At 39.7% G+C, this 12,202-nt stretch overlaps 1 protein-coding gene across 2 annotated transcripts in view; it reads right to left on the bottom strand.

Moving 5' to 3' along the window:
* adamts7 (a disintegrin-like and metallopeptidase (reprolysin type) with thrombospondin type 1 motif, 7) overlaps positions 1-12,202 on the bottom strand; it is an 89,951-nt gene that overhangs the window by 27,810 nt on the left and 49,939 nt on the right. For both annotated transcript variants that reach the window (XM_085274618.1, XM_085274628.1), the window contains exons 14-19: positions 11,392-11,512; positions 10,783-11,027; positions 10,309-10,450; positions 4,900-5,026; positions 2,822-3,035; positions 87-1,856 (exon numbers count right to left, since the gene is read on the bottom strand). In XM_085274618.1, the coding sequence (XP_085130744.1) occupies positions 87-1,856; positions 2,822-3,035; positions 4,900-5,026; positions 10,309-10,450; positions 10,783-11,027; positions 11,392-11,512 (2,619 nt within the window). The remainder of the gene's footprint in view (positions 1-86; positions 1,857-2,821; positions 3,036-4,899; positions 5,027-10,308; positions 10,451-10,782; positions 11,028-11,391; positions 11,513-12,202) is intronic.

Raw genomic sequence — 12,202 nt, 5'->3', positions numbered from 1 at the left:
AGAATGAAGATAATGCTTTTATTTTGTGTTTTTTATTTGCCTGGAAAATAAAAGCAGGTGTAATGTGTAAATTATTTCATACGTACAGCACTCCAGTTGCCAGCAATCCAGTAGGCAGCTGCAGTGTTTTGTGTGTGGACGTAAGTTTGGACAGATGTTAGGACAGCTGGAACGGTTGGCAAAAAGGCCACAGCAGGTGTGGGCGACTCCGAGTCTTGTGCTGATGTTGTGCTGTGTTGAGGAGTGGCTCCTGAGTTTGTTGAAACCTGGTATGAAGAGCCAGGATCACTGTTAATGCCGCTCCTCACCACGGGTGGAAAGGCTATTTCGTTGTAGTCATAATTCACTACATCAAACAACGGAGCTTGAGATGTGGGATACGTTCCAGTTGTTTTAGTGAACTCTGGCTTTGACGGAATCGGTTTCATCATATGCGTTGGGAAATCAGCTGGAGAAAACTGAGTAGGAGGTATGATTGCTGTTCCAGTTAATGATGTGGAGGCCTCTTGGTTACCTGAGATGAGCAAAGAGGAAACAGGGGGAGGAATGGATTTCTCAGAGGCAGGAAGTGAGGTTGTGCTGAGGTCTCTGTCGGTATCCCGTGAATAATTCTCGGTAGTGGCATATAATGTATCAAAATTAGTCTGATCCGTGTTGACATCATCCATTGTGAAGGCATTTGAAAATAATGTTGACCCACTGGCTTGAGGTATTTCTGCAGTATTTTCATCCAGAGGAAATTCAGTCTTAATCTGAATTGTAGTTTCTGATGTGGGGGGACCTGAAGGTTCTGGACTCTCGACATTATCTTGGTCTGCAGAGATATAGTCATAATTATCATATTCCTTTGTTTCCTGAGCCCCTTCAACAGTAGAGTCAGGAGTATTGATAGCTGTTTGTTGTCTCGGAGTAGAAACAGTCTGCTTTGGAGTCATAGTGACATCCTCAGTGTGATTTTCCTCCTCACTGAAGCTGTCATAGTTATTTTCAGCCTCCTCTGCATATTGCCCCCATTTCACATCCTGTAAAGGCTGCTTTGTAGTGGAACCCAGACTAGGCACTGCACTAATGTTTTCAGGCAGCCACAGAATGCCATGCTTCTCTGCCGCTGGTTTTGATTGCTGAGTTGTAGACAGTAGTGGAGAGTGAGTGGTCGACACAGGCAGAAGAAAATCCTCAGAAAGATAGTCATCCAAGTTTTCAGAATTTGTTTGCAAAACCTCTTTTGCCGCTGCATTTTTACTGTCCTTTGTTACGTTCACTTTTGTGTTCTGAGGATTTTCTGTTTCCAAAGTGTAGGCAGTGGGCTTTGGAACGGCTGAAGTAGCTGTGGGAGTGGCTGCAATTTCTATGTGAGCATCTTCTTTTACACTGTGGGTTGGCTCGACCTCCTGCGAAACACTCAAACCGTGACTGACTGAAATGTTTCCATTGCTCTCAAAGTCATCTGACAAGTCTTCATGGAAGTTGATAAAGTTATAGTCATAGTAAAAATCATCCACCGGGACATAGTTGTCCTGAGAGTGATCAGTATTTTCAATGTTGTTGTGGTAGTGGAAATCTCCCTCAACGATGTCATTAAGGTCGTTATGAACTCTTGGCTGCTCTCTGGTGGTGCTGTACTTGGCAGGAGGTTTGACTTCGGGTATGGGGTTTATTTCATTAAGCACTTCTTTGCTGGACCAGCCACTTCCAGACCAGTCGAAACCTCCAAAATTATCGACAATCTGTGGACATTCCTGGATGTAGCAGGTACTAACAGCTAAAGGTTTCTTTTGGGGGTCACAATCAACCCCTGTGTTTCTAGAGCAGGTAACATTACGGTGACGTACTCCACTTCCACAAGACAGTGAACACTGTAAGAGGGGGAAAAAAAAGAAAAGACCAAAGCATTATTAAGCCATGCAACAGCTCTGTAGATTTACAATGTGCTTAAAAAACATAACAAAGACTATAAAATGTGTAAAGCTCTGTTGGAAAACAATATGATGATGTCTTCCATAGCGCTGGTACCCGCATCAAGCTCAGGTTTAAGAGCTGTTCCAGGACAGCTGGGCAGCACAGGACTTCAGGACCTTAGGACTGATGAGATCAGGGGTCTAGACTTAGTGTAGATGATCCAGCTGTCACCTCACCAGTCATGACAGCCATGTGTCTAGGCAGGTTAATCTGAGAGGAGGATGGACAGCAGGGAGTTCTGAAATGGAGGTAGCTGAGGAAGGCTAAGGAGGTGTTAAGATTGGTGCTGTGTGGGGAAGGGCATCAGCCATACCTTCACTTAATGCTATATCTTTCTCAACTAGTCCTTGTCACAAACAGGCTGAGCAGTTAAGACTGAAGGAGATGACTATCTAAACCATACATTTATGGTCATCCTTCAAACAGCTGTGGAGAAACAATTTGGTCTGGACAAAAGATTTTCATATATCCATTCAAAAAGGCCTGGCAAAAAAAAAAAAGTACAGAGAAATGCTGAGAATAGGGAGAGGTCAGGGTATAAATGCTCACATTTAAACACCCTTAAATCTGGCTTCTTGCCTTATTCCACACTGTGTCTATGTGTAATAGAGTCAGAGAATAGTTACACAAAAGACATTTAAGCAACCAGCAGTGTCTTAAATGATCAGTAACACTAAATGTGTAAAACAACTGAATTATACTTCAAAAAGCTTGAGATGTGAAAATTTTCTGTGTGAATGAATGCTTTCAAAATAGAAAAAACTAGAAAACTTTCTCCACGATTAGTAAATAATTCATTTTCCCCAAATGTGAAGGTTGCTGTCTGGTTACACCTGAACCTCAGATTCTGACCCACACTCACCTTTGACCAGCTGCCAGTGGTCCAGTCTGCTGGGCAGGGGATGTGTGTGTTGCAGGAGGATAGTGACTCAGGTTTGGGGATGTGTTCACAGTTACTGGGCTCCAGGGCTTTCTGCTCCTCCGCACTTAATGCTTGAATGCAAAGAACTGTCCTCTTAGTTTGGCCTGAGCTCCCACAGCTCGCTGAGCATTTCTGCCACTCCCCAACCCACCATCTACACAACAAGACACAAAGATTACACTGATTTCAAATGCAATGCTATGCTTTGTGTAGAATAAGAGTGTATTTAATGACTGTGACAATAAAGATGAGTCTTGGTGGTTTTAGATGGCTGTACGTATGTACGTACGTACATACATATTTTTTTTAATTATCATGCAGCAATGTAGTGAGCATTCATTGTATTTTTTTTTTCTTTTTCTTTTTCAAAGTTATGTTTGACATTTAGTTTCAAGCAAAAAAAGGCTATGCATACATAACAGTATTTTTACCCTTTATATTGCTGATTTTTTTACAGTGAGAATGTATTCATCCATCCATTATGAATATAAACCTCGCTGCCTGTATTTGATGTGTGTCTGTTGTAATTGACTTTTATAGATTACCATCGACACTGGAAATAAATATTCTCTAAAAAAACTGTTATAGAGTTTCTACATGCAAAATCTTTACTGGCATGTTTTACATCTAACAGAGAAATAAAGAAGATATTTTTCACTCACTTTTTAACAAAGCATGGCAACAGCAGGGAGCTCTGCATATTTGATTTGTGTAGATTTATTTTATTTTATTTGTTTTACATCGGACCTTTTTCCTTATGCAACTCCAAAGTTTCCTCACAGAAAACTAAAAGTGGCAAACTTTGTCTTTGTAAAAAAATCTAAACATTACTAAATATAGAAAAAAATCATCTCCACATGAATATGTCTGTGAAGGTTCTCTGTCATCCAGGTCATTGTAGTCTAAGGAGCTTGGAAAGAAGGCGTCTGGTCCTTGAAGTTGGTTCACCTCTCATCCGAAGAAGCTTCTTGGATTAGAGGTGAAATGTCTTTAAGGACGCCTTCTTTTCAAGCTCCTTAGACTCTCCACATGAACTGAAACAAACAAACAAATAAATAAATGATTAATTATTTCTGCAAAAAATTTTTTTGTTATTCATAATTCAAGCAGCACGGTGGCACGGTGGTTAGCACTGTTGCCGCACAGCAAGAAGGTCCTGAGTTCAATTCCTCCATCAGGCCGGGGTCTTTCTGTGTGGAGTTTGCATGTTCTCCCCGTGTTTGCGTGGGTTCTCTCCGGGTACTCCGGCTTCCTCCCACCGTCCAAAGACATGCAGCTTGTGGGGATAGGTTAATTGATTAATCTAAATTGTCACTAGGTGTGAATGTGCGAGTGAATGGTTGTCTGTCCCTATGTGTTAGCCCTGCGACAGACTGGCGACCTGTCCAGGGTGTACCCCGCCTTTCGCCCTATGACAGCTGGGATAGGCTCCAGCGCCCCCCGCAACCTTGAAAAGGATAAGCGGAAGCGAATGGATGGATGGATCATAATTCAAGCACTGTCTTTTGAACATCAACTGTAACATCCCACAAAAGCGTAAACAATGGCACTCCTGCAGCCTCCATAGAGAAGGGTTGATCCACTGGCCAAACATCCTTTTCCAAGAAGACACTGGGCTCTTAAAACAAAATGATAGGCTGTACTTTGGTGGTGTAAAATGCATGGAAGTAAAAATGCCTGCTGGCTATTTCACTTCTCTTGTCTTGTCCAATTAAAAAAAAGTCAAAAGGTAATTTTTTTGAAAAAAGAAAATACATAAAAAACAATTTGTCTTCAAAGGCTTGAAAAAGTAAATTAAAATAAATGTCAAACTGCAATTTTTGAGTTAATTAAAAACTGTTACAACATGGAAATTTATTCTGTAGAATAATATTAAACTTGCTGTAACTTTAGGTTTGGCAGCTTTGATTGTTTGATGATTGTAGAGCACGCAGAATTTTTTGTGTGTGCGAGGGTTAAAGTACCAACACTGCACGTGTCCTTTTGTAAAACTGGGAGACAAAAAACCCCCAACTCACATGGCTGGACAAGGATCCTTATTACAGCTGGTTTGGTTGTGGTCAAGTCGGGTTAAGTGGTCACAGAAGTGCTCCTCAACTATCCCAGTTGTCTTTTCCACACAGTGGATAATCTGCCTCTGAACACCTGAAATACAGAAGAGAGAAACTTTCTGTGACATCTAGTACACAACTTATAAATGATTATAAGAAACAAAACAAAAAGTGTCAACATATTTATCCGTTACACATTTTAAAAACTGAATCCGATACCAAGGGCTGTAAAAAGATGTTAACAGACTAAACTAAAGGATTACATTTACAACATAATTAAAAATATGGGTGGAAGTGGAAAAACAGAGCTGCCCATTTTAATGTACATTTTATTTGCAAACCCGTTCCATAGCTTTCACAACAAAAGTAATTTTGAACCATTTAACATTAAGAAAAAAGACTGCTACACTGGCACGTTTGTGTTTTGATTCATTCACTTCATTGTGAAATGGTGTATGCTGAGATAAATGCTGCGAGCAATGTAAATGAGCCAAAAAACGAAGACGAAGAAGAAAAAAACGTATGAAACACATTTTGAATCTTTGCTTTAAATCCATTTTTCAGAACATCACTTTAAACCCTAACATAGTCAAAGCCTATTCCAGTTGATTTTAGTTCATGGAGGGGTTGGTAATACGTTTACCAAACACGAATTTACTACAGTATCACACAATTAGTCTTAAAATCCACAAAAAAACCCAGTATTTACAACACTGTCATGTTAAGCCACCATGTTGCAACTGACTGAAGGCGACTGAGGCCAGACTGGTGGCTGAAAGCCAGCACTGCTGGCAAGCCTGACTGGACAGAGGTACCAAGATGAGGTTCTCCAAGCTGTAGCTGTGCCACTCTTGTGGCTGCACACTGTCCTGTGGCTATTTCAGCAGGACAATGCCTCCTGTCAGAGTAGCGCCAGCCTTTCAGGATGACTCATATCCAAAACCTTCCTTGGTCAGCATTCAGTCCCGTTGTTCCTCCTATTGAAAATACCTGGGGACACGCTGGCTCGAGGTGTTCATGAGAAACCAAGAATCTGCATTTTTGTGACTAATATATAAATATTTGATCTAAATCCATATGCCTGTGGTTAGGCAGTTAAGAGCTATCGTTCTATTTCAAACATATGGACAACCAATAACAGATTTATAAACAAACACACACACTAGTAAAAGTAATTTAATGGCAATGATTAAAACAAGGTAAATAAAAATAGTGACTCAAGATGAGTTAAGAAGAAAGGAAAAAAGAACTGTGAAAAAAATTTAAAAAACATTTTAATGATGATAGGTTTCCTTTATTTAAGCGATATATAGAAAATTTTAAAGCCATTTTTTAAAAGTCTCTGTAGGCAGTGTTTGAAATATGTGCATGTTTAAACGTGAAAGGATTCTGATTAAATATTAAACGTTTGAACAGTCCTGTTGAATTTTAACAGTATGCTGAGTACCAACTGCTCCAGTTCCAGTGATACCTTTGCTTTTACGTACATGTAAAAAATATAACGAAAAATCGACCAAATTCTCAAAGCTTCTCGAAGCCCGTGTCACGTAGCTCTTCTCATCCAATATTTTACAAATTTGTTGGTTGTTAATTTTAGCCACCTGACGCTAAATGGTTACACCACAAGAAAAGATATCAACAGAATCGTGGTGTGCATTTACGGATGGTGAGTCTTTATGGTTTCAAAAAGCACTGCACTAACTGTACCTAATAGGCTGACAACAGGTTTATCTCATGTGATAACGCTCTCCATCATTCCTCTCACTCTCCTGAGGGGACTTTCATCTTGTCGAAGCAGAAGACAACCCTCAGTTCACAGCGCCCTCTGCTCTGATCCTGCTGAGGGCCACAATGCACATTTGATAGCTAATTTACACCTTCAAAGATACATCTTAAGGGTCATGACAGCTATGTGAGATTGGAAGCTGCACAGAGAAAAGAAGAAAAGAAATGATATGGGGGGAAAATACAGAGAAACACCCCATATTGATGACATGATGTTTGTGGCTAAATTTAAACACTACTTGGACAAATAATGTTGTCTTATCATGAATTCTTGGTACACCGAGAAGCTTATGAATGTGGGTAAAACAGGGACACCCAGGGAAGATAAAGAATCTCCAGCTAGATATACCATTGTACTGTCTTGTTATCGTGTACTAACTAACGAATACTAAAGCAGATGAGGTTATTGTATTAGCTCTTCTGTACTTCTGCTGCTGCTGCCCTTATGGCATTTTCAGAATTAAGCCTTTCACTTCCAAATCTCTGAATCCCACCAAGTCTAGACAGCCCACTCAGTAAAATGATTTCCATCAACATATGCAGATGTTTCAGCTTTGGTGATCAGGATGAAGAAACTGAGTGGCATCCAAATATCTCTGATGGAAAATGAATCATGGTTTAAAGCCAGGAGCGATCTGAACTCTGGGAAGAAATGGTCAACAAACACAAGGAAAACATGGAAGCGCCACATTAAGAAGAGCGCTGTTATATCGTGAGGCTCAGACTTTTTTCCTGCATAGCGGCGATATTTATCACTGAGTCACCATGCTATAAAAAATTGTCCTCTTTGAAAAAACAAAACAAAAAGACTAAACAATAAAGCATTATCAATGCTTTAGTAAAGGAACACAATTTGGTTTGTGTGCAGTTTTTACTTGAAGCGAGGCTCAATAGGAATTTCCTCGCTGGTGGTTGTAAAGTGTATTTATGAAAGGATCAACAAAGGCAGTAATGAAAGACACTCGGTGAAGCTTGTTATTGTTACAAGTATTGGCATGATTAAATTCATCCAAGGCCATCACTCTTGAAAATGCATTTGAAAGCAAAGTCAAATCTTATTTTTCATTTGTCTCCGAGAACAGGACAACAGTTTCACTGATTTAGTTTCACTATCATTGAAAAGGCTCTGACTGATCTTCAAGCTCAAAACAACACCCCTATTTGGGAGGTTAATACAGATTTCCAGGTTATACAGATAAATGATGTCTAATAAAATAAAAGCCTGAAAAAAGAAGAGGAAAGAAATATCTAAACACTGAGACTACTTGGCAAAATTGGACAAGCTTTAGGGGTTGCAGAAGCTTGTTGTTATACCCATTTGGCAGTTTAAAATGGATTTGAACTTTGAACACCATTCAATTACGTATTTTCATTTCCTTTTATCTTATTGAAAAAGAAGACATACACTGGTGCTTTCCAGAAACAGAAGTCAGAAGGGATAGAGTCATTTTTATCCATATTTAAAACAACATTTAAAGAGCTATATGACAAATAAAGAGTTACATAAATGAGGAATGAAGTAAACCACATGAAAATACCAAAGATGCAATCCTGAAAACACACAAAGAAGTAAACACAGAAACTCTACACCTGGTATCGAAAAAATCTCCCAGCTTTAATCTTTATGTTACAATCTAACACTAACCAATCTGAACTTCAATCTTGTTACCAGATCATCCAAAACCAGAGGCAGACTGGTGCTAACTATGTAGTGACTTTAAGAAAACAACAACAAAATTACACAAAAAAAAGTAACGACAGAAAACCTTTCATGCCCACATTCGCACTGACGGGCAGTCTGGAATCAGCAATAAACCTAAACCCAACTAGCTGGATGTCTGTGGACTGTGGGAGGAAACCCGATTACGCAGAGAGAACCCACACAGACACGAAGAGTCCACACAGAAAGGTCTCAGCCAAATGGTGGATTCAAACACAGGACCTGACTGCTGTGAGGTAATATTGCCAACAACCATGCCACCATGGTGACATACAACTGACAAGTGACATTTGGGGTTTAAATGTTATGGTATACAGCAGTGGTCCCCAACCCCTGGGCCACAGACCGTCCGTGAGTCGTTCGGTACCGGGCCACGAGAGTTGAGGTTCAGATGTGAAATTTATGGTTTTCATGGTTTTTATCGTTAGCTCGGATTCCCTGGGTCTTTTCCCGTGTTGTAGTTTTGTGTCTTATTTTGAAGGAAATATTTACGTGTTACCACAGCGACCAGAAAGTATTAAGGGGCAGAGAGGAGGACGTTACTCTCAATGTTGTTGGCGCATTTCAGGAGGACACTGCTGATAAAGTTACACAATTACACAGCGAATTCCTGTTTATTATTATATTTGCAGCATACCACAGTTTTTGTCTTGGTTGTATCATTTTATTTTGGTGTATTTATCCGCATCACCTTAAAGGCCGGTCCGTGAAAATATTGTCTGACATTAAAACGGTTCGTCGTGCAAAAAAGTTTGGGGACCGCTGCTATACAGCATCCAACTGGGCACTAAAACTCCTAAAGCCCCACCGACTCCCTCAGTGTTTTCTTGGATACATAAAAATACAGCTTCAGTGCTACGACAAGCTTTAAAAGTTGAGAAAATCAATGTCAAATCTAAAAGAACCACGCGGTCAAGGTGTCCGCGAGTATATGTAAAAGGGATGAAAGGACTTGTCAGAAAGGCATTTCTTTCTTCTTTATGAAACTCCCCACACATTGGGAAATGCATAAATCCTGAGTGGGGTTACACAAGGCTGACAAAAAAAGGTCTCCACCTCCACCATAATCTTCTGTATGTCTCATCTTTGTAACCTGCAAAATGAGTTTGATTCATTACGCGACAATTTGACAACCTTGTGACACTCAACTGAAAAATGAGGCCATTACAGTACAAAAGGAAGATGAGCAGATGTGAGAAGAAATTAAGAAGGCGAAATCAACTGCAGGGCAAGGCTCTGGGAGGGGGTCCATCCATCAGGGCCACACGGGAGAGTGGAAAGCGATAAGAAGCAAAAGAGAAAACAGGACGGCACAGCGAGGGCAACAAATAGCAAACAATTGATCATACTGGCCTCTTTAATCTTAACAAGATTTTTGTATTTGAAATGTGTGAAGCAACAGCATAAATGCTTCTTCATCATTCTTCATTCTTTTGTTGTTTCTCAGAAACTATTGACTGTCTTGTGACAAATTAAAGTCACCTCATGTTTGACCCCTATAGTGAGCGGATGTAGCTCTGGTTCGCTGGCTAGAGCAGAATATCTGTAAATCAATACAAAACTGTTCTGAACAACCACTTTTATCCTGTGAAGAAACACTTCTTGTGCCTCGTCCAGGATAACAATGTCTCCACGAGAGCTCACTCATGGGTTTAATGACTCTGAAGATGAATATAAATCATCGATTTCACTGGTCTTCACATCATTAAACGCCTATGGGAGATTTTGAACAGTACGCTCCACCTTCATCATCAAAACGGTCTCTATTCCTCCACATGCAAAAATAGTGGCATGTGGCACATTTTACGCCATAATCTCTCTCACTCCCCGTACGTTTGCCCACTTATGTATAGCAAAGCTGTTTCTCTTACCTGTTCCGCAAGTAACGCTGCATTCAGTCCACGAACCGTATTTCCAGTAGAAAACTGACAGCGGGGTGTTGTTCTTTTCGGAGACATTTTGACTGATGGTGTACTCGTACCTCACTCCTGGATTGGCCTCCTGAAAGAGAAGCTGTAACACACGAGAGGAGAAATAAGAAACGTTTCATGGCAACAGAAAGTGAGGTGCAAGGTAGAATCGAAAATAGTTATGCTGAGTGGTGAAATTTTACTTCCCTCACCATCTCTTATTTGCACAGCTATAGACTATTTCCAGTGTCAACAAAAATTATTATAGTTACTACATTTGCTTATTTGGAGCAGAACTGTATGCAGTTTAAAGACTTGAAAGTAATCAAAATGCAAAGGACTTTGTTTCCCAGCCTTTTCATATGGGAATAAACAGAGTCTTTCTCTATGACTTAGAAAGGGATAATGCATTTAAAACCGTGGGTTTACTCATACCTGAATCCACAGAAGCTCTGTAGTGGGCCCTGGAGATGTCAGGTTTTCAAGCTGTCCGGTCCTCTCATAGGTGAATACTGTTCCAGCAGCCTTGTATTCTCCATTCCACTGGATCGTCCAGCCACCATTCAGGAAATACTTGCTGGGATTGTCACTTCGGAGTGCCAAGAAATTTCCAGCTGCTCCCAACTCCTCAATGTGAATGTCCCAGGCTCCCTCTGGGATCAGTCCAATGTCTACATAGCCTAAAAAGACGTGAAATTTTAGTGAAAGAACAATCTTTGTGAAATAGAAATACAAGTATTCTGATACGCGGTGTTTTAAACGATGTATCCACAAAAAAGACATTCAAAAATGTTACAACTGTAAAAAACATACTATTTTGGGAGGTTATAATCTGTTTTTTCTCCCACAGCAAAGACTTTGTGGAATAATATGTTAAGACAACAACAAATAAATCCTGAACTCTGAAACAGAAACAGCTCGACTCAGTTTACCCATCATCCCTTTTGATTTCTTACATCTGTTCTTTTTACACATCTTTGTGATATGTCAAAATAACTTTTGTGAGTAGGGTTAATGTAAAAAACAGAAAAGAAAACAACATACCCAGCCCTTCACTCTCTTCAAATGTTTTCCTCACAGTTGTACAGGTGGAGCCGTTACCATTGCACACTCCACAGCGATCCTCTACAGCAGTGGAATCTATCACGTAATCACAGCCTATATTCTGTTAGAAACATGCCACAAAAATGATCAGTATCACGATAACGGACATTATGTAGCAAATGTGACTTGGTGACCCTTTGAACTGTGGTAGTTCCTGTTACATCGCTTTCTAAAAGCCAGAAAAACAGCAGAGGCTGTCTCATGTACCTTTGACTTGTTTGGAGTGGGCAGATGATGCAAATGAAGCTCAAAGTAATCCTTAATATTATAGTGTAGTATTTATTTATTTACTTTTTAGGTTGGGTTTGCTGGATACTGTACTCTGGCATGGTGCAAATGAAGGCACAACATGTAATCCAGATAAACAAAAGGCAGCAGTTGAGCTGCATCAGGTGGTTCTCTTACTTAAGTCCATGTAAACAAAGTTTGACTTTGGTAAAAGAGCAAACACAATAGCAAGAAAACATGGCTATTTTTAAGCATGCATTATGCAGAATTGCATCTATATAATATATTAAATAATATATCCATTAATGTTTAATTACATCACTATCTTGCTACCTAACTTATGGATTTAGCTGCCAAATCAATAAACTAATTTTAACTGTGCATTTCAATAGTTTTCTTAATTATGCACGTGCAATGGCAGAAGGCTATTCAATTCTATTTTATTCTATTCTAAAGTTAAAGCTAGGCAAAATAGCAAATAAATAGATATTCATAGCACAATAATACTACTGAAAGAGTTGAA

This window comes from Mchenga conophoros, linkage group LG1, assembly GCF_057382185.1.
Source record: "Mchenga conophoros isolate Kocher_MC1m ecotype Shallow Benthic linkage group LG1, M_conophoros_male_GT1.1, whole genome shotgun sequence".
NCBI classification, from domain to species: Eukaryota; Metazoa; Chordata; class Actinopteri; order Cichliformes; family Cichlidae; genus Mchenga; species Mchenga conophoros.
The sequence above is the reverse complement of the archived record's forward strand: the minus strand, read 5'-3'. Positions and strand labels throughout refer to the sequence as shown.